This window comes from Lutra lutra, chromosome 1, assembly GCF_902655055.1.
Source record: "Lutra lutra chromosome 1, mLutLut1.2, whole genome shotgun sequence".
Classification (NCBI taxonomy): domain Eukaryota; kingdom Metazoa; phylum Chordata; class Mammalia; order Carnivora; family Mustelidae; genus Lutra; species Lutra lutra.
In genome coordinates, this window is record NC_062278.1 from 7,486,473 (window position 1) to 7,509,154 (window position 22,682).

The 22,682-nt window shown below is 43.0% G+C and overlaps 1 protein-coding gene across 1 annotated transcript in view; it reads left to right on the forward strand.

Moving 5' to 3' along the window:
- Window positions 1-22,682, forward strand: part of KCNJ6 (potassium inwardly rectifying channel subfamily J member 6) — a 290,935-nt gene that overhangs the window by 95,246 nt on the left and 173,007 nt on the right. The window contains exon 2 of the mRNA XM_047719953.1: window positions 1,512-1,563. Coding sequence (XP_047575909.1) covers window positions 1,539-1,563 — 25 coding nt within the window. The 5' untranslated portion in view covers window positions 1,512-1,538. The remainder of the gene's footprint in view (window positions 1-1,511; window positions 1,564-22,682) is intronic.

The window sequence follows — 22,682 nt, forward strand, 5'->3', positions numbered from 1 at the left end:
AAGTTCTCATGCCACTGGCAAGTTGGCAAGAATGTAAGGAAATAAACACTTTTATACACTGTCAGATCCGATCTTTGAGGGGGAACAATTGAGTAATACATGTCAAAATTCTTATATTCACACTTTTTGATCAGTCTTAACCCTAAGATTTGTCCTCAGTATTTAACAGGACAAGGGCACCAAGATGAGTTCAAGGAGGCTCATCACAGCATTTTTATAAAATAGTGGAAAATCATAAGTGAATTAAATGGAACTGGCTGAAGAAATTATGGTACATTTACCCATGATGAATGCTATGCAGTCACTTAAAAACGATGGTGTATTCTACCTTAATTGACATAGAAAGAGTGTGACACGATGTTAAATGAGAGAGTAGCTGACAACATTGCACATATAGTATAGATACACTTATAAAAAAGGAATTATATTTCCATATCCATATGTATTCACAAGTACAGAAATGGGAATGAAAAACATTCACTGAAACGTAACAGGGGTTTCCTCTGGCAGTTTTGGGGAGAGAACTGTATGTTCTGATTTATAATTTTTCATTATTTTTGGAGTTTTTAAATGATGAGTATATATTATTTTCATAAGCAGAAAAATTATAAGGTTACAGAAAAGTAAAATAATAGTGGCCAATGTTTTGGTTACTGAACATGTTAAGAACCCAAGGAAATCAAAGAAATATGAAGAAACTGAAGAGAGCTTTTCAGTAGAAGTGACCATTATTCTTTTTTTTTTTTCAGCATAACAGTATTCATTATTTTTGCACCACACCCAGTGCTCCATGCAATCCGTGCCCTCTACAATACCCACCACCTGGTGCCCCCAACCTCCCACCCCCCACCCCAGAAGTGACCATTATTCTTAACAGCTCCAAAGTAAATTTTTTAATTAGGACAGATCTAATTTATATATGTATCACTCTGGCTCTCAAACTCAGTGGGTAATAACCTATATCCTAGTTGAAACAAAATGTTTTCAGCCCAAAATAGATAAGGTTATAAACCCATCAAAAGTGATAACTTTCAAAAGACAATAGGAATTCAAAAAAAGTAAGACAAAGGAAAATGTATAAAATCTACTTAGCTTTTAGGAAAAAAAGAAATCAAATAATGACAAAAATATCAGCTCCAAAAATACCAAAAAAGCTTCAACAGGAGAAAATAGAAAGCAAAGATTGGCATATGGATGTCAAGATTCTAGTGTCAGAGAGGTTTTGAAAATTGGTCGTGCGTCACCAATTATATATATCCAAGATCAGTGTGACAGATACTCCCTTCCAAGAGCAATGGCAAGTTTTTTTTTTTAATGCCCTAAAAATCTCTTTGCAGTGACTGACTGATCGTGTAGCCATAATATGAGATTTTTAAATTCAGTTCATGATTGGTGACCAAATTCTAATGTCGGAAAAAGAAAGGAAAGAGATAAAGTTGTATTAAAGCCACTATGTCTATTCCCATCTCAGAGGTATCTTACACATAAATGTCTTTTCTTCTTATCTCCAGAAAAAGCACAAAGAAGAAACCGCAGCAATGGCCAGGTTGACAGAATCCATGAGTGAGTAACGTGAAATTTATTTTTTTAACTTGAAATTTATTCTTTATCTTTGGTTTTTAATGGGAAACCATAAAATCATGCAAAAAAAAATCCCTTTCTTCGTGATTATCTCTCTCATCTAGGCCTGTGATCACCAAGGCCGATTTCACATATATTATACTGTGCTGACGTTACAATATGCATTACTTGAAATTCTCCTTGTCTGGAGTTGAGCTCTGTGCGGAAATTGTTATTCAAAGTATGGGGTTTTATTTGTAGGTCTGTGTTGAGGATTGGGACCCACAATAATTCCAATTAGTTAAAGCAGATATTTCACAGGCTGGGTAACCTAAAGAGAAGAAAGAAAGGTTTGTCACTGTTAAACCTTTCAGGTGTACTTCAGAATTTTAGGATACAACGATTTAAAAATGGAGTGTTTGATGTGGAAGTAGCTGGTAATGATTCAGGTTTGGAATGGATCAGTGGCATAATTGGCATAATGCTCTAAGCTCTTCAGTTAAATAAACAAGATACACAAAGCATTTTTAAAAGGAAAGAAGAATTAATTATAATAAATCCTTCTGCAAAATGAGAAATACAGTTCCATGCATTGAAGTTTGAATATTAAAGACCATGTGGATATGAAATACAGACAATGCAGTTTCTTCCCTTTGGAAGTATACATTTTCCTGGTGATATAATTCATATCTGAAGTTACAAGGGAAGCTTGCAGACACTTCTCCGTCATCATTCAGTCCATGAACACCTTATTAAATTTGACCTGCATAGTTAACCATTAACCTTGCCCACATTTAACTGGGCCCCTGCTTCCTCCTTCTGCTGTTCCTCAGATCATGAGACTATTAAAATACAACTGTTCTCCTGTAGCATACTGAATGAATCCCCTAAAAATCTTCCCCCTTCAAGAAAAAGAGTAATGTTAAAAAGATCTTTACGTTGCATATCTTTAATTCCTGGCCCAAAACCATGCATGATTTCATTTATCTTGAGCATTAATTTTAACCATACAAATGGTGATTCCAGGGGCTGCATAACCCTCTCACAATGTACACTCCTTTCTTCCAATCGTTTCTGTATCAATCCAGCCCTATCTCTGCCCCACCCTTCTTCCTACCTCAAGTCTTGCAGATTACAACATTCCAAAGCATTGGTGACTTGGTTTGAAGAACCCAAAATTGGTTCCCTGTAAGGGAAAGGACCTTACGTCATGGAATGTGCTCCTCTGAGACTGAGAAGGAAATAGTGAGGTGACCAGTACCATCACAAAACTGACAAACCTGTGTTGTCAAACTATGCAGTGGGACCGTGGACAACACCAACTTACTCACAATCCATGGCACATTCTCAGATTTAGCTCTAATCTCTAAGTCCAAAGTCACCAGAACAAAATACCCACACAAATTCTCTGAATGCTAGAAGGATCAGTGGCCTGGAACACAGCATCACTGCCAATGAATGGAGTCTTGAGTGTGGGAGACAATTGAACTGCATGGTGTTGCATGTGAGCTGGGATGCTAACAGTTTTCACAATGAGGTCCATGTTAGAAACTGATGTTCTAGTTCAGTGAACTTTTCAACTCTTCTAACTGAATTGTAAAAGATTAAGGTCACTATAAGAGTCAATATTTTCAACATGGTCGGTATTTCTGATAAAGGTGGTCTAATTTTTCTATCTCTATGGGATCCTGATGCATTTAAGTTAGAATTCCTCCCCCTTCAACACCACCACCACCACTGGACTACTGATTTGTTGAGTTCCGGTTTCAGGTTTACCTCTGCAATAATTTTAATGACTTTGACCCATGAATCTATTGGCTTAAGAGAATTCTGTAAAAACTGAATTCCAAACCCTTGTGTAGGTGAAATGGTGGAGCCATTCTTCTAATTTGCTTTGTCTTTATGAAAAAGATTACATGGGTATGTTCAATGCACAAGGAAATTTAGAGAGTGAAAACAGATCTTAGAATCCTACTCAACATTCCAGCTTACTGACCCTTACAAAGGTAAAGAACACTATTATAAAAAATACCTAATTCTTGTAGGCACCTGCTATGAAAGTTAATCATGCAGTCACCACTAATAAACATTTCATCAAAACTAAACTCATGAATAATGTTACAAACAGCTATACGTTGATGGTACACAGGAAATCTACAAGGAAGTAAATACATAATTACAAGTAGGGAGATTCTATCCGTAGGCTAAGCAAAGAATTAGCATGCAATTATGACACAGTAAGTTTGATGGGAACATCAAATCCATGGCCACTGGGGAAAAGAGACATAAACAGAACCACAAATGCCTAGGACACAATGCTCTGAATGGTTTTCCAGAGTCACTGGAACTAAACACTTTGCTTGTTAATCTGCCAAGCAAAAGCCATCTGGTTACTAGAACATCTCTATGTTTAACCAGAATCAGATGGAGATTCTTCTCCTATCATTATAGGGGGCCAAATGCGATCAATGGGTATGCAAGTACCATGATGGGGATATGGTATCTTCTCCATCTTCTACACCAGGGAGAAGGAGTATTTTTTCTATGTGCCATTAATCACCACCTCAAAAAAAAAAAAATCTGTGTTCATCTACCAATTCTTTAAAAGGACAAGCAGAAGACACAAAAATGTTAGCAGATTTTTAAATGTTTAATAAAAGGAAACTTGATTTCATCAAAGCAAGATAACTTTTCAAAATAGTTTTATGCCACATTGTTAAAATCAGGAGGGGGCATGAAAAGGAAGAAAAAAAAACAGAAAGGAAGAAAAATGGATGTGGAGGAAGAGGTAGACAGTAAAAGTAGACCTGAGAAAAATACAAGGGAAAAAGTATCTATGAGAAAGACCCAGAGATGGAGCTGTTAAAAAGGAAAGGCACCAAATCACAGGGAGCAAAAGGAGACAAGTAAGCATAAAGGAGAGGAGGTGAGGAGAGGTATTAACAGAAAGAGGCTTAGTGGGGTCTGAAATTAGTGGACTGCACACTTGGATTAACCAGTGGTGGGCTTTCAACCCTTCAAAAGCTATTGATTTTTTACCACTGCCAGTTGACATTTTAGGCTCTGTCTGCATCTTGGAAATGGATATATTCATACACCACCAGAAGCCCAGTTCCAAATGATGCAAACAAAACCCACTTTGGAAGAAATTACTCTGAGCTTGCCCATCAGTGACCAGCATTTTACTACCCCAGGCACTAATTGAAACTGAGCTGAGCCTGACCAGTGGAGACTGCCAACCTTGTCTATAAATCAGCATCTGGTGACCCAAACAAGGAAACCACACGCTGCACTGTGCTGTGGGTAAAGGTGTCATTGGGAGGGCAGGGTCTGTCCTGGTCACTGGGATCTAGGTCAGACAGCGATGGTCTGGAAATGTCCCAAGGCATGCACATGGCCTGGGGGCTCCAGAATCTTAGTCTGTATGAGGTACCTCTGTATGTTATGCTTACATAAGTTTCTGTAGATAATTCACTTCATGGTCAGTGCATGCTCATGTATCATTGCCACACCTCGAGCTCCAGTAAACATGTCAAATACAGCATGGGGAGTCTCACCACATGGGTCCATTCACAATGTGGATTATAACCAAGTATCCATCTTGTGCATGGTGATGGGGTTGCAAGGATGGAACAGGTAGGGACGCTGGCCCTATTGCCTTCCAGGCTGCAGGGCCCTTCCCGGGGTCCCCCATCTGGCACTCTGCTGGCACCCCACTCCCACCTCCTTCCTGGAAGCAACAGCATGTCAATGCAGTAGCAAATGGTGCCCAGGGCCAGCTAACCCCAAATGCTAACCCAGGTTGACTTCCTCGGCTTCCTTTTGCCACCTGCCCACCTCTCTCAGCACATGTTCCCTAAGCATTTCCTCTGCCATCCATAGGATCCTTTCCAGTCTTCCCCAGGAGCCATCCCATCAGGCTGCACCCACCCTCCCCGCCCTATTGTCTCCGTGGTTGTCACAACCATCACACACCTGCACAGGAAAGACAAGAGCTGCTCATTTTCATTCTCAGATACACAGTCGAGTGCCAACTATGCCCTAAGTAGCTACAGGGAGGTCCCTCCCAGCCTGGACAGAGACAAGTGGGCTGTGGTTACTCCCACTGCCCATAACCAGAGGCAGGGGCCTGTTTTGTAGGTGCTTAAAGGTCTTAGCTGTCTGCATTAATGCAGAGGGAATTCCTCCTGTGATGAAAGAAACAGCTCAAATTTAGCCCAGATTTGAAATTGTTTAGTGTCAAAAGAAATGAAGAGTGAGAACCCGCTACAATCACTGCACATGAAATTAGCTCCATTCAAGAGCAGTGTTTTTTTAATCATTTATTCCCTCCTTATGGAGATGCTATCATAACCCTGGCATTGTGTTAAGGTGTGGAAAGACCAAAAAAAAGGGTCCCTGCCTACACCATGTGCAGTGTTTTGGGGAGGCAGGAAACTCACTGCCGCCATGCAGAGCAGCACATCCTGGCAGAGGCTGCTGGACAAACATTGCCATTTGGAGGCAGATGTCCAGCCAAGAGCTCCCTCCAAGGACTTCCATAAAGGTGCCCAAAGGGTGTGCAGATGCCACGAGGCAGCCGGTGGGCATGTGAGTGCCAGGACCTGCACCCAGCAGAGGGAAGGACAGAGGTGTGAGGATGTGGCCAGTGGGGGGAAGAGCAAGGTGTCGATGTGGCCTCAGCAAGGAGCTGGGGCAGGGACACAGCAGATGGCTGGGCACATGAGCCAGTTGGACAGTGAACAAGGGTGCAGCTTGGGTTTCTCCTATAGGGGAGGGGCAGCACTTAAGATTTTTAAGCAGATCAGCCTTTTAGAAAGATTGCCAAAGACCTCACTGCGTGCACTTCTGATCCGGGCAAAGGCAGACAGAGGAAGCCAGGAACTGGGACCGCAGATGAGGGCAGATCAGAATGTGTGAAAGAGGCAGTGATCAGATGTGATGGAGAGGAGAAGGGGGGTTGTGGGGATGCAGCATAGGCTTTGAGCTTTGGGAAGGGAACAGGTGGAAGCTTCCAGGAGCCCCCGGTGCTGGAAATGCCCACAGGATAAGGAGTGATTTGAGGTGTTGATGATGCAATGGGTTCAAATTTGAAGGTACTGAGCTGAGGAGATGTACCCTAGTAGGGCACAGGCTCCAGCTGTTTGGAGTTTCTTTGTCATCATGGTCAGTGTGCCTGTAGGAAAGGTGTCCCCTCTCTCAGGGGTGCAAATGGGCAGCCGTGAACGTGTTGGGAGTGACCAGGATTTCTGCCACCCAACACACACACCCGCACACACATACACACACCCAAATGTGCACACATGTGTATTTACTGCTCCTCCGTGCCACATGTCCATACTGGTCAGGCATGCACTGGGCACTTCAGGATCACCCAGAGGTTCTTTCTCCTCTTGTGGCTTCAGTTTCACCACTATGATGGTGAGAACATGGCATATCAACACTACACCTTAAAATTCCACCCAGAAGTGACACGTGTCACTTCTACTCTCATTGCATTAGCCACAAGCCAACACCACACCCAACCTCCAGGATGGAAGGGGTGCTTGGAAGGAGGATGTATGGCCAGCTCTAACCAAAGATGGAGGGACTGAATGAACTGTATGGTGGAAATGTTGAGAAGCCAGAATGAGAGGCAGGGAGACAACTCACTGCCAAGCAAAGGCAGGGGACCACCCTCACCCTAGGTCATGGGGATGGAAGAGGTAGCATCTGGGAGCTACACAGGAGATGGGATTGCTGCCAGAGGTTCCTCCTGAGGCCTAGAAGAGAAATAGAAATATCCTGAAGAAGTATCTTCAAAAAGGAAATGTGGATGGGAACAGCCAAGACAGAGAATTCAGGAAAGCAGGTATTGGAATTTTCCTTGAGAGTCTCTTTGTCCCTTGGTTCCAGGGTTCCAAAGAGAGGGAGAATGGAAGCATGATCCCCTTTCATGTTCAGCCCATGTGTCCTGTCCTGCTTGCTGGGATATCATAAGCCACTTAGCACGGTGGAGAAAGTGCCCACCTACCCTCTCAGACACATCGTTTCCAGTGCCCCAGGCCAGACCCTCTTGGGCAAGGCGTAGGATTTTAGCACAAAGTAGCACACTTCTGCAACCCCCTACCCCATGGGAAGGGACTAAAGTTACAGGTCCAGGCAGACATGGCACACAGGCTTGGCCTCTACTCATGGCCGGCCCAGACCTCGCAGCTGGTCTGTCGACTGGGTGTCAGGGGCCATGGAGGACAGTTCAGGTGGGGGCAGACCTGTTCTTGTATGAAGTCGCTGGGGTGCTAAATGCCACTTTGTCCTCAGAGACTAAAGCTCCACAGGACCCACCAGATAGTGCTTTTTAAGGCATACCTTCTCCTTTCCAATAAAACTCAGACACTTCGAGATCTGTCCCCGAAGCTCACACTCACACAGGAAGTCACAGCATCATCTCACAAGGGACCAACTTAAAGTCCAGCTCCTTGCTCCTGACTCCTCAGTCCTGCCATTACATGGTCTGTATCACGCTTCATTACTTCATTCTCTAAATGAGCTCCTCAGTGAAAGCCAGCGAGGCAAGCATAGCTACCTCTCATACCAAGGCAGAGGGTCTTTCTAACAGGGAAGTTTCGGGTCTTTGTGAAGCCCCCAGCACTCTGCCTCCATCAGCCCTCTCTAGCAGTGTGCCTTCAGCCCTTCCTGACTGCCTTGCCCTCCCCCTCTTCTCATCTGCCTTCCTCTGTGACAGACGGTGTGTGTCACTGTGCCCATCTAGTATCTCCTCTCGACTCTCCTCCGGTAGTTCCCCAGCTCCCCTCCTTTCATATCTCCCAGCCTCCTGGGTGGATAGGAAGCCAGCCTCAGCCCCTCCTGCAGGTGCACAGATGCTGAGGAGCTACAGGGCTGGGTGTGGGCTGGCACTCACGCTGACGGCTCCAGCCCTTGCCGAACTAAGCCACTCAACCATGTGCTTCTGGGGGTAGGTTCTGGAGGCCCAGCCTAGAAGCCGGTTCTCTCATTCTCCCTTAAACCTGGGAGCTATAGCATATCCCTAAACAACTCACCCAGTCACACTCGCCAGATTGGCTTTGTCATCTCGACTAGTAACTTGGACTGATAAAGGCTGACCTATAGCACGAGGGGAGGGAGCCGCAAGGGTGGACGCCAAGAGGGCCCAGCTCCAAGGGGAGCAGAATGTAGATCTATGTGGAAGTTTAGGTTGCACATTCAGTCTCCAGGCAATATACCATCTCAGTCCCACTGCTAGGCAGAAAAGCTTCCTTTGATCCAAAGCCGAAGACAGTCAGCAGGCGTTTCCCTGTCTGTGTTCCTCGGAAAAGCTGTTATTTTTTTTTTTTCCACTACGAGGCATGTGCTTGTCCTTACTGGAAAGCATCTTTCAAATTCAAGGATAATTGCTCTCTAGCTGAGATCAGGGGCGTGTTCAGTGGAATCAGAACTCCTAGCTCTGAGGCCAGAGGGCCAGGAACGGACTTTAGTCCTCCTTCTGCTTAGCGGCCTGAGCCTGGTCTCCACGGGGATGGGTTCTTGGCCACCCCTCCTCCCCTTCCCTGTCCCCTAAGGTGGGACTTCTTGCTCCTGTGATCTCCATCTGCCTCTCACTGCAGAGCCTGCCTCCAACAATCGGCTCTTCCCTTGCCATCCCCGGAACAGCCTGTCCTGGAACAGCCTATAATTTAAAGGATTTCACTGGTGGAAACACACAGCAATGTTCAAAATGGCAAAGTGAGTAAATTTCAGCATAGGGTGCCCGACATTTGTATAAGTTATTACTGGTCTTGGTGCCAGTGGAAATGGGGCTAGACCTGTTTTCTCAAGCTTATTTCCGTCCAAGATCTCAGAGGTCACTTTGACCCCCATCTTCTGATGAATGTCAGACTTGGTCACCAAGACACTCTTCCCTGACCCCTGTGCCTCCTCTCTGGCAACAGGAACACTGTGGCTGGGGTTTCTCAACTTAGGCACCTTTCACATTTGGAGCTGGGTATTTCTTTGTTGTGAGGTTTTGTGCATGGTGGGGTGTCTAAGAGCACCTTTACCTCAACTCACCAGACGCCAGTAGCACCTTCCCCCAGTTGTGACAACCAGTGTCTTCAGACATTCCCTGATTTGGCCTGGGGAGAGGCTGGGAATCACTGTTCTAGGTAAAAGCAGGAGGAAGGTGAAACAGACGCTAATTACTTTTCTTCCACAGCAATGGTGGGATTTGCTAGTGGACCGGCAGACCCTCCTGAGACTTTGGTCTCCAGTGTCTGTCCATGCCCCAGCTTCCCACCACTACTTGGTTAATGCAGGAATGGTCAACCTGAGCCACTCCTGGAGGCCACCAAGAGAGTCTGTCTGCCTGGGCTGCCTGACTTTGGGGACAACCAAGCCATTTGTATTTCTATTTTATTGATGATGCAATTGAGTCTCAGAAAGATGGAGTGATTTTTCCACTAATGTTCAAGAAGAGAGCAAGAAATACCACAGCTCTTGGCACTGGCAGAAACTGGAGGGATGGAAAGTGGGCAGGGGAGGAGGTGGAGACCAGAGTTCTGGAGACTACCAGGGGTGTCCTTCTTTCCAAACAGCAGTTTTTAGGACCTCCCCCTGGACTCTCTTAATAATAATTTTTCTCCCTCACTTTGTCCTTCCAAGCCATTGGTGGTGGAAAGCCCAGCTCTGGGGCAGCCACATCCTCTCTGACCTTCTTCACTGGTTTCCATTTGTCCCCATCTCAGGGGGCACCAGTGTCATTGGCATTTCACTGGAATGGCTTCCTCCCTTGTTTAGGATCACTGGGACTTTGTTCCTTTTACAGAAGGTAATCACACACAAGGCAGATGTTGGAGGCATGAGTCACCATGGCAACTTGGAGTCAGCTGCCCAAGCCAGGATGCTATTACCATCCACTGCAGCCACAAGCAACCAAAACTCTTTACCTCTGTCTTCTCTTCCAATCCACACATGCCGCAGCAACAGGCTGTGCTCCTCAGGCCCTCTTTGCCCAGACAGTGGGGTGCTCAGATGATATCCCAGAGCTATGGAAGAGCCATGGCTCCCACTCAAGACCCAAGGGCTGAGCTACTGGTCCAAGATGGGGACCCAGATCCCATAGGGAATGGGAAACACACCCACCCCCACTTGCCTTTGCTCCAGCCCAAACTAAAAAAGTAAACAAATACATTTTTAAACTCTCTTCCCTCATACTTCCTCCCTCGCCTCCTGCCTCCCACCAAATGCCACCCCGTCTCATTGTCCTTCCCCTCCCTCCTCCCACATGCTGCCACCTGGCTCCAAGAGCCTGCTCCAGCCTCCCACCACCTGCCACCAGCTCATGATCCTTCCCTCCCCGCTCCCACCACTCCCCATTCCCCCCCCACCATCAACTGCTCTGCTAACAACAGGTCTCATCAAGGAAGACAGAGGGGGAATGAAAAGATGTGTCTCTCCGGGGCTGGGTCACCCCAAGGCAGGCTGTGGGGTTGGAAGTTAGGGTCCCAAGCTTTTTTCTCAGGCTGCAGAGCAAAGGGTCCCCTGCCCAGAGATGTGGTCACGAGGAAGTCTGGAATGTAAGGCACAGATGCCCAACAGGACAAGCAATTATGGGCAACCAAGAGTAGGAGAATGTGTGTGTGTGTGTGTGTGTGTATGGTCTGTGCATGTTTTAGGTAGCCTGAGATAAGGCACTGGAGATGTGAGTGAGCAGATAATAGAAGGGAGCAATGGAGAATAGTGAATTCTAAAGGCTCCAGCTTGAAAACAGAGCACCAGGACTGGCAGGGGACCGTGCCCATGACAAGTGCACAGTGTTTTCTCACACCCGGATCGGTGTGATCTCTTGGACAAAGGAATTTGCTTTTTACCTTATGCAGCCCTCTTTGCTTCATTGATATTCCCAGGGAAGGGAACCCACTGGTCTCTCTGCAGGTCTACTGTCCCTCCCACTCTCAGCCCTGCTCTCCCTCCTGATGACAAGCTGGGACAGGCTGTGGGCTAATCACTTCCCGCTGCCTCCCTGAATTTGTCTAGGGAGGGGAGGCAGGCAAGGGAAACACCTGGCTTCTGGCACTGGGGAAGACTAAAATCAGGTGGAGGTGGGTGGCACCTAGTGGGAGAAAGTCACTTCCAAGACCTCACCAAGTCTTGGCTTCACCAAGAGGAAAGAGCTAAGGGAGTCAGCAGTAAAAACATTGCTGCCTACATTCCTCGTGCGCTTTTCTGCTTTGATTTAATCTCCCTCACAAGATATTAAATTTCAGACTCAAAGGCTTTAAGAGGAGGGAGGCATCTTGATTTTAAATATTGACTCAGAGAATTGCTTTGCAGCCCAGAACTGCATTTATAAAAGTTTCTACACAATTAGCAAACATCCCTGACATGCATGCGGGGTCCCAAAGAGAGGTCTGTCAGCCACTGTGATCCCTGGAACTGCTGAGTCTAACTGCTCCACATCCTAGCCATGAACCCACTGGCATATTACCCATTCTTCTCTGCAACTGAGCATAGCAACCACCCGGCACTGTTTTAATAATGGGCATAGAATTAAAACTATATATGTGCGTGCGTGTGTGTGTGTGTGTGTGTACACACACACACAAACTAATATGTATATTTATGTACATAATATATTATATAATGTCTATAAATAATTGCATTTAAATATGAATCCACATGTGTAAGTTAATAGGTACATTGAAAGTTTATATATATGTAGAATATATGTTCTTATACTGAAAGCTAACCTAAAAGCATTTAACACAGCAGTTGTCCCACAAAAGGTACTATTATTGCCGTACCTCATTTTACTCTTCTCTAGCTGTTATAAGTATATTTATATTGTCCATTTTCATCACCTTGTACTATATCCAAGTCTCTTAAAAAAATCAAGGATTATGACGCGGTTCCATGATTTTATAAATTGGCATTAGGTACTAAAAATTTATTATTGAATGATTTAGACTATTTGGAGGGTTTTAATATGTGGTGTTTGTTACCTGTGTTACATCTGTGCCCAACACGTGACCTTATGAGAGTCTCCCTATGGGCTTCATTGCTATACATCAGTACTCTTTTCAACTCAATCTACGGACTCTTCCCTCACATTATCATCTGGCACAGATGTGATATTGATGGTGTCCACTCCCTGGACTCATACAGTCCAGCTCTCAAATTTAAGAGAGAGAAAACTCACTTTTGATTTTCTGAAGTCAAACCCAAACCAAACGTCACTCCCTTCCAGGTCACTAAGGATGTTTTTCACTAAGTATTTATTTAACTCAGATCATGGTTCTAGTTCTTACCTAGAACTACATGTCCAATGAAATCAAAGAAAAGAACCCAATGATCTGTGTGCCCTGAGTGCTAAATAATCCCTTTCCCTAGATAATTTTCTCCTCCAAGTTGCTAAGCCCTAGCCTGCAGGGACAGGCCTTTTCTGTTTTCTAGCACACAAGAATGTTCTCAGTTAGATAATGGCTAGGAAGAAACAAGTCTGGATTTTTCTCCTAAAATCCAGGATGCTGGTCTGGATTTTTTTTTTAAATTCAGAATGCTCTCCTCTTGTATATGTTCCAAATTCTCTTTCCTTGGCTTTAATGAAGGGAAAGGTGTCAGACGCATCTCCAAGACTCTCCCATGGAGAAGTTTTTTACCATCCTTTCCTGTCAAACTTATAAATATCACTCTGTGGTCACTGAGGAAAGAAGAATTAATTTCTTGGACAAATCGAGTTGCATTCCTCAATTACTTTGCATGATCTTTCTCTGCATCCTCTTAAAAAAATAATCTGATTTTTAATGTAAATCAGGAGTGAGTCCATCACAAACAATTAACCAAGTAATAGCGAAGAGCTTACCAGTAGGCACCATGAGTGTATGTGGAGGGTGAGGTAAGCTATAAGAGCTCTTGTCTTGTCATAAGAAAGTAAGTGACAAAATTCCAAGTGAGTGGGGGATACCAGCAGACCCCACCTTTGATTTTTTTTTTAAACCATAACACATCAGATGAAGTACAACTCAACTACATACTTGTTGGAGGAACCAAGTGTACGTTGTGATTTGCCAAAGACAAGATCATCCACAAGGATAACTTTGAATCTACTCACTGTCAAACAAAATGGTAACCATTTGCTCATTTCTGGGCTTGAGTATTATTGACCCCAGAATTTCTCAACACAGAAGCTGAGATGTGAAAAAGGAGAGACTTATTTGTGGGGGTCCAAGAAGGCTCCAGGAAATCTGGGCCTTGGAGAATGTACAGGCTTTCTTAAGGAGAGAAGAAAGGGTTACAGTGCTGTAGGTTAAGGGGGTATGGAGAGAAAAGGGGGTAGACATGAGGTGGATAGTCCTTCTCTTGGAGAGCACAATGGAGGCAGAAGAGCACAGGGGTGTATGGAAAACAATAATCAGGATGTATTGACAAAAGCTGGATATTTTAAGTGGGGAGATAGTTAAAGTCTAGGAACAATGGATGGGGTCAGTGAGGCATTGAATGTTGGATAGGAAGTTTGTAAGTTATCTGACAGACCAACATTTTCTGAAGTATATTCCTCAGGACATTAATCCCATGACATCCTCAAAATCAATTTTTAAAAGTAGAGTTGATGCAGGGTGTTGGTGACACAATTAATCTAGGAAGAACGTGTCCCTCCGCTTGAGATTCCCAGTGCCTACCAGTATTAAAAAAGCTGCAAGGTGCCCGTAGTAAAGAAATCTGCCTAACTTCTGCCTAACTTGCAGTAGGGTGAAAAATGGACCTCCAGAAGAGATCCACATCATAATCCCTGAAGCTGTGAATGTTACCTTGTATGGAGAAAAAGTGCGAGGAGGTCTTGGCAAATGTAATTAATTTAAGATTCTTGACTTGGGTAGATTATCCTTCATTACCCAGATGGGCAATGACATGTACACTCCTGGGAAGAAGGCTGGGGGAGATTTGACGTCACACAGCAGAGCTGGCAATGTGAAGACAGAACAGAGAGATCGGGAGGTGCTTGTCTTAAAGAACGAGGTAATGCAGCCACAATCCAAGCAGCCCCTAAAGGCTGGAAGAGGCAAGGAGGACAGTCCAGAGGGAGTGTGGCAATGCTGATGCCTTGCTCTCAAGATCTCTCAGCTCCAGAACTGTGGAGAAGGCATCACTGTTGGTTCGTGCCACTCAAGTTTGGGTAAATTGTTACGGCAGCCCCAGGAAATGAACACAAGAGAGATATTAGTTGAAGGACTGCTCTGCTTCTGAATTACATTTGTCTAACAGCTATATCATCATAAAGATTACAAAGGTGTCAAACATGACATTAAAAAAAGATTTGGCTAGTAGGAAATGCAGTAAATGTATCAATTGGGAATTTTGAATTTTCCTGACACTCACTGACCCTCTAAGTTGACCAGAACCAAAATATTCACTATTTTGTACAAGAGCCTCATTTTGATGTCAATTCCAATGGAGTAATTTGCACTGTTATATCAGACATAGCTGAAATGTTCATTTAGAAATGGCTTTGACTCTGTGGCCCCTAGGCAGAGCAGCCATCCCTCAGGGAACCTAAGACCAGTAGAGGGTTTTATTATAAAACAGAAATTAATCCACGGAGACTTGTTCTTTGAGAAGTCTCCCATGGTCTTTGAGAGCCCGCTCTGGCAAAGCTGTGGACTCCTACATCTAAAAGAAGGAAAGACATTTTCTTAGGTGAAGCATCCTCTCAGCAAAAGCCTGCTTCTCAATACTAGGGAGGAAAAGACAGTTAAGGACTTTCTTTGGACAGACAAAAACAATCATGCTTTAGAGTTTATGAAGCAGAAGATTCTGCAGGCTTTCAGAAATGAGAGCTCCCATGTTGTAGAGGCCCCAGAGCTGGTCCAGGGATGCTGGCTACCAAGTGGGGTCTGGCAGAGGGAACCAGGCACCTGGCTGCACCCTGCCTTCCCACCCATAAGGAGTGGGGTGACTGCTTCATTCTGATAAACTCTTCATTGTGAAAGAAGTCTAAGGGCCACTCTCCAACTCCCAGACCTTCCATAATGAGAGACTTGTCATCGTCCATGTGCATCTGGATTGTTCTCACAAACGCCTCTCAGAAGGCAAATTCAGGGCACCTGGTTCACCCAGGTATAGTAGCAGCAGGTCACAGTTAGTTCAAAAGGTCTCATCTGAAACACTGTGAGTGATGCACATTTTTAACAAACAGGTGTGACAGTTTCTTGTGTATCGATTCTCCCCTCAGTCTGAATCCTAGTACTTACTCAGATACGCAGTCTTAGCTCTGGTTGTTCCTGACTTATGCTAGCCTAAAGAGGTCTTTAAAATGATAATGGCAGGTGCCTCCTTAGCGCAGTAGGTAGCGTGTCAGTCTCATAAAATGATAATGGCTGTATGATAATATAATTCTAATCCAATGTGATTACAGTAAAACTCTGTCATTCAGCATTTCCTGTGTATTTGTTGTGTCTGCCCTTTTGCTGGACGACATGGACCCTATCTATGGAGTAGAATTTACCAGTTGATTAACCAAATCCAACTGACTAGAATCTTCCCATACCTATATACAATACATTTGGGGAAAATAAGAAAATGACAAAGAAAGAAGTAATCAGCATGTACTCCTAGCAGTGTGGGCATAAATATTTCTTAAGTGAATCCTGAAAACAGAAAGTTTGTTTAAAAATAATAAAATAATTACCCTCTGGTGAGGAGTAACTTCCTGGTTAAGCACAGGGTTTCTTTTTGGGGTGATGAAATTGTTTTAGAACTAATAGTGGGGATGGTCACACATTACAAGTATATTAAATGCTACTGTATTGTTCACTTTCAAATGGTTCATTTTATGTTATGTGACTTTCACTTCAATTTTTTTTTATTTATTTTCAGCGTAACAGTATTCATTGTTCTTGCACCACATCCAGTGCTCCATGCAATCCGTGCCCTCTCTAATACCCACCACCTGGTCCCCCCAACCTCCCACCCCCCCACCTCTTCAAAACCCTGATTGTTTTGAGGGAAACATTTTTTACATAAAACTCCAAGTTGGGAAACTCAGAATCAAAGGATAAAAATAATTAAGACTGCCATTTTGAAAATGGGCAGAAATCATGTGTCATGATATTTTGATGTATTTTGGCAGGAATCAGGGAAAATCATCAGATAAAGGATTAGGTACTTAACAACAATGCTAGAGGGAGAGTGACAAACTTGTCAATGACAACACAAAGCAGCCTGTGCTTGATGCTAGGGAAATAAGAACAAACATCAGGAGTGATTCGTCCTGTCAATTATGCATAACTGTGTTGTAATGAATCTGGTCTTTGTCCCTGGGTCCTGGCCCAGAGTTTCCTGAGTAATGAATATCTTTGCTCTGACAATGAGGTGACTCTTGATGAGCCCCTAGGTAGCTTCAGGATGGGAGCTGCTCCCCTAAAATACCAGGCCTGACCTGAGTGGGGAGATGGGGCTGGAGATTGAATTTGTCATGTAGTCAATGATTTCATAAGCTCAGTGGAGCTTCCTGGTGGATAAAGACCTTGACATCCCAGGACGGTGATGTGCCCTGACTTTCCAAAGAGGGGGCATGGAAGCTCAGCTCTCCCAGACCCTGCCTATGTGTTTCCTTTATAATAAAACTGAAATAGCAAGTATAGTGCTTTCCTGAGTTCTGTGAATCATTCTAGCAAATCATCGACTCTGGAGGGGTCATGGGAACCCCAGAATTTATAGTTACTAGTGTAGTCAGAAATAAAGATCAAAAGTGCAGGTGGTCTGGGGGCCCCCAAAATGTGAGTGGCCTCTGAAAAAGGGCAATACTGTAGACAACTGAGTGCTTAACTTGTGGGGTCCAATGGCATAGCCAGGTGGTTAGTGGAAGAATTGAATTGCAGTACACCCAGTTAGAGTAGAAACAGGTTTTAGGTTCTTTTCCTGGAAATCTTCAGATTTTTTTTAAAGTTTTTATTTAAATTCCATTTAGTTAACATACAGTGTAATATTGGTTTCAGGCGTACAGTATAGTGATTCAACACATCCATACATACCCTGGTGCTCATCACAAGTGCACTCTTTAATCCCCATCACCTATTTTTTTTTAAAGATTTTATTATTTATTTATTTGACGGAGAGAGATCACAAGTAGACAGAGAGGCAGGCAGAGAGAGAGAGAAAGGGAAGCAGGCTTCTTGCTGAGCAGAGAGCCCGATGTGGGACTCGATCCCAGGACCCTGAGATCATGACCTGAGCCGAAAGCAGCGGCTTAACCCACTGAGCCACCCAGGCGCCCTCCCCATCACCTATTTAACCCATCCCCCCACCCCACTGCCCCTCAGGTAACACACAATTTGTTCTCCATAGTTAAGAGTCTGTTTCTTGGTTTCTCTCACGCACTCTCATCTTTTTTTCACTCTGTTTATTTGTTTTGTTTCTTAAATTCCACATATGAGTGAAATCATATGGCATTTGTCTCTCTCTGATTGACTTATTTTGCTTAGCATTATACTCTCTAGCTCCATCCATTTTGTTGCAAATGGCAAGATTTCATATTTCTTTATGGCTAATATTCCATTACACACACACACACACACACACACACACACATATCTTTATCCATTCATCAGTTGATGGACACTTGGGCCATTTCCATAATTTAACTATTGTGATATGCATGTATCCCTTTGAACTAGTATTTTTGTATTTTTTTAAGATCTTAATTATTTTTATTTGAAAGAGAGGGTGAGTGTGATAGAAAGAACATGAGCTGGGGGAGGGACAGAGAGAGAGGGAGAAGTGGACTTCCTACCAAGCAGGAAGCCTGACACAGGGCTTCATCCCAGGACTCCAGGACCCCAACCTGAGAAGAAGACAGAGGCTTAACTGTCTAAACCACCAGGCTCCCCTATTTTTGTATTCTTTAGGGAGGTACCTAGTAGTGTAATTGCTGGATCATACTGTAATTCTAATTTTAACTTTGAGGAAGTTCCATACTATTTTCCAGAGCGGCTGTACCAGTTTCCATTCCCACCAACAGTGCAAGAATGTTGCTCTTTCTCTGCATCCTGGCCAACATCTGTTGTTTCTTTTATTGTTGATTTTAGCCATTCTGACAGGCATGAGGTGATATCTCATTGCAGTTATCATTTGCGTTTCCCTGATGATAAGTGATGTTGAACATCTTTTCCTGTGCCTGTTGGCCATTTGTATGTCTAAGTGCCTTTTCATGACTTCTGCCCATTTTTAATTAGATTATTTGTTTCCTGGGTGTTAAGTTGTATCAGTTCTTTATATATTTTGGATACTAACCCTTTACCAGATCTGCAGTATCTAACCCTTTACCAGTATCTGCAAGTATCTCATCCCATTCCGTAAGTTGCCTTTTAGGTCTTTTTATATTGCATTATTTTTTTTATTTAATTTTACTTTGTCAGTGTTCCAAGATTCATTGTTTATGCACAGTGCTCCATACAATGCATGCCCTCCTTAGCACCCACCACCAGGCTCACCTAACCCCCCCACCCCCCTCCTCCAAAATGTTGTTTGTTTCTCAGAGTCCACAGTCTCTCATGGTTCATCTCCCCCTCCGATTTCCCCCAATTCACTTTTCCTTTCCTTCTCCTAATGTCCTCCATGTTATTCCTTATGCTCCACAAGTAAGTAAAACCCTGTGATAATTGACTTTCTCTCCTTGACTTATTTCAGTCAGCATAATCTCCTCCAGTCCCGTCCATGTTGATACAAAAGTTGGGTATTCATCCTTTCTGATGGAGGCATAATACTCCAAAGTGTATATGCACCATATCTTCTTTATCCATTCATCTGTTGAAGGCATCTTTGCTCTTTCACAGCTGGGAGACTGTGGCCATTGCTGCTATGAACATTGGGGTACAGATGGCCCTTCTTCTCACTACATCTGTATCTTTGGGGTAAATACCCAGTAGTGCAATTGCAGGGTCATAGGGTAGCTCTATTTTTAATTTCTTAAGGAATCTCCACATTGTTTTCCAAAGTGGCTGCACCAACTTGCATTCTCACCAACAGTGTAAGAGTGATCCCCTTTCTCCACAACCTCTCAAGCACCTGTTGTTTACTGTCTTGTTGATTTTGGCCATTTTAACTGGTATAAGGTGGTATCTCAATGTGGTTTTGATTTGAATCTCTCCCTGATGGCTAATGATAATGAACATTTTTTCATGTGTTGTTAGCCATTTATATGTCTTCTTTGGAGAATTGTCTGTTCATGTCTTCTGCCCATTTTTTGACATGATTATCTGTTCTGTATGTGTTGAGTTTGAGGAGTTCTTTATAGATCTTGGATATCAGCCCTTTGTCTGTAGTATCTTTGCAAATATCTTCTCCCATTCTGTGGGCTGCTTTTTGTTTTATTGACTGTTTCCTTTGCTGTGCAGAAGCTTTTGATCTTGATGAAGTCCCAAAGGTTCATTTTTGCTTTGGTTTCCTTTGCCTTTGGAGACACGTCTTGAAAGAAGTTGCTGTGGCCAATGTTATGTTATAAGTTTTATATTTATCTATTTTGTGCTTATTATATAATCCTTATTTTATATGTCATATTTCAATTTGCCCCTCACCAAACAAGGTGAAAAGCACACTTAAACAGATAAAATTCTGACAGTTTAACTTTGGGAGCCAAAACAAGAAAACCTATTTCAGAATTAAAGTAATTTATTTTCATTCAGAATTATGAATTCTGATAGATTCCTAATGCAATTTTTTGCTCTTTTTTTGTCAAGCAGAAGAATATTACTCCTATTCACATGAAATTAGGAAGGTAGGTGGGTTTTTTTAACCTATTTTTCCTCTCATCATTTATCCCAGATTTTTCTGGTAGGAAAATTACTTAGAATTTAATTAATGCCTTCTTGGTGACCTGGCTTTCTTGACAGCCAAATTTAAAAGATAAATGAATCAACTTTCAGCAATTTTAAAAGGCATACCCTCATTCTTTTAGGAGCCTTTACTTATATCAGAATGAGCAGCATTCTGATGAAATGAAAGGCCAAACTTAAGAAGTCCCATAGATTTATGAAAAAGCATAACCACATAATTTTATAATTATACAAATTGACCTTTGTTAAGGGTTGACCCTTGAACTACACATGCATTAGGGTCATCAACCCTCACCCCTTGACCATACACAGTTGAAAATTCACATATAACTATTGACTCCTCCAAAACCTTATGAACAGCCTGCTGTTGACCAGAAGACTAGCCAATAACACAATTAACACATATTTTGTGTGTTGTATGTGTTGTATAGTATACTGCATTCCTACAATAAAGTCAGCTAGAGAGACAAAAATGTTACTAAGAAAACCATAAGGAAGAGAAAATACATTCAGAGCACTATACTGTATTTATTGAGAAAAATCTGTGCATGAGTGGAACCTCACAATCGAAACATGTAGTGTCCAAGGGTCAATTGGAGTACATTATTTAATAGGGAATATGGCTTCAGACAAGATTTTCCCCATAAATACACATTTCCTTTCAAATTTGTCACATAGAATTTCAATCTACAAACATTCTCAAATTGCAATCTCTTGCCATGACCACTTTAATAAGCACTTACAATGGTTCAGCTTACAATTTTCCTACTTTACAATGGTGCAAATACAATGTGCATTCAATAGAAACCAGACTTTGAGTTTTGAATTTTGTTCTTCATGCCAATAGGAGATACTGCCCTCCCTCATAATGCTGGGCAGCCCCAGCCACAGCGGCTTCCAGTCAGCCCGCCCTCAGGACAGTAACCACTTGTGCACCAGCAACCATTCTCTACCCAAGCAGCCATTCTGTTCTTCACTTTCAGTGCAATATTCAATCAATTCCATGAGATGTTCAACCCTTTATTATCAAAGAGGCTTTGTGTTAGATTATTTTGTCAAACTGCAGACTAATATACGTGTTCTGTGCCCAGTTAGGGTGGGCTGGGCTAAGCTGTAGTGTTCAGTAGGTTAGGTGTATTAAGTGCATTTTCAACTTATGAGATTTTCAACTCCTGATAGCTTCCTTTTTTTTCTTTTTTCTTAAAAAGGTTTTATTTATTTATTTGACAGAAAGAGAAAGACCACAAGTGGGCAGAGAGGCAGGCAGAGAGAGAGGGGGAAGCAGGCTCCCCGCTGAGCAGAGAGCCCAATGCAGGCCTTGATCCCAGGACCCTGAGATCATGACCTGAGCCGAAGGTAGAGGACCAACTCAGTGAGCCACCCAGGTGCCCCTCCTGATGGCTTTCTTGGGGTGTAACCCTATTATATGTTGGAGACGGGTAACAATGGTGTCTAAATGCCAGGAGTAAATGAATCTAAGAAGCAAACAAAAGAACAACCTTCCATTTTGAGGCAATGACATTCTGAGGTCAGTTCTAAAATCACAGACAACTTAGCACAATTTGCTTCTCAAATGATCTCATCCTCCATTGTTTTCCCAGAGAAATGGTCCAGGGAAAATGTCAAATTAAAAGGTCAAGTTGAAAAAAAATTGGAATCTTTCACTAGTTGCTGCCAAAAGGATCCAGAACAACAGAAGGAACTATAAACAAACACTTAGCCATAACCACTGAAGGCAAATATCCGGTTGGCCCAGGGTGGATAAGATGGCGTGATTTGAAAAACTGTTCAAATATTCAGACAATGATAAAAATACAAAGAAAGCTTTAATATTAACAGTGAGGTAAAACAGACCTGTGAATAACGCCTGTGGATTTAATTTTTTCACCTCACCTAATATCTGTTTTATCCTATCTCTTAATACTTACAAGTTTCAAACAGACCTTGGAAGTCTCATACCCAACAGTTTAGCTCTCTTATCAGTGGGATGCATGACAATTTTTATCCCTGTCAGAAACAGGTTGAATATCCCTGTCAGATTGAATATATATTGTTTAGAGCCTTAATACCCATCCTCTAATGGGTAAAACTTAGGAGGAGGTGACAGAAAGGTTAAAAAAAAATGGGACTATTTCTCTCAAAATCACCTCCCGTTTTTCAGTGAATTGAAAAATATCATTGTGACAAAAGAACAAGGGAAAACCCATTAGACCACACAGGAGACCCAAAAAGCTATGGGGTAAGGGGCAGGGGTCTTAGCACTATGGAGAAATTATGATTTGAAATTGGCCGTATTGTAGGTCACCACAGAGACCTGCA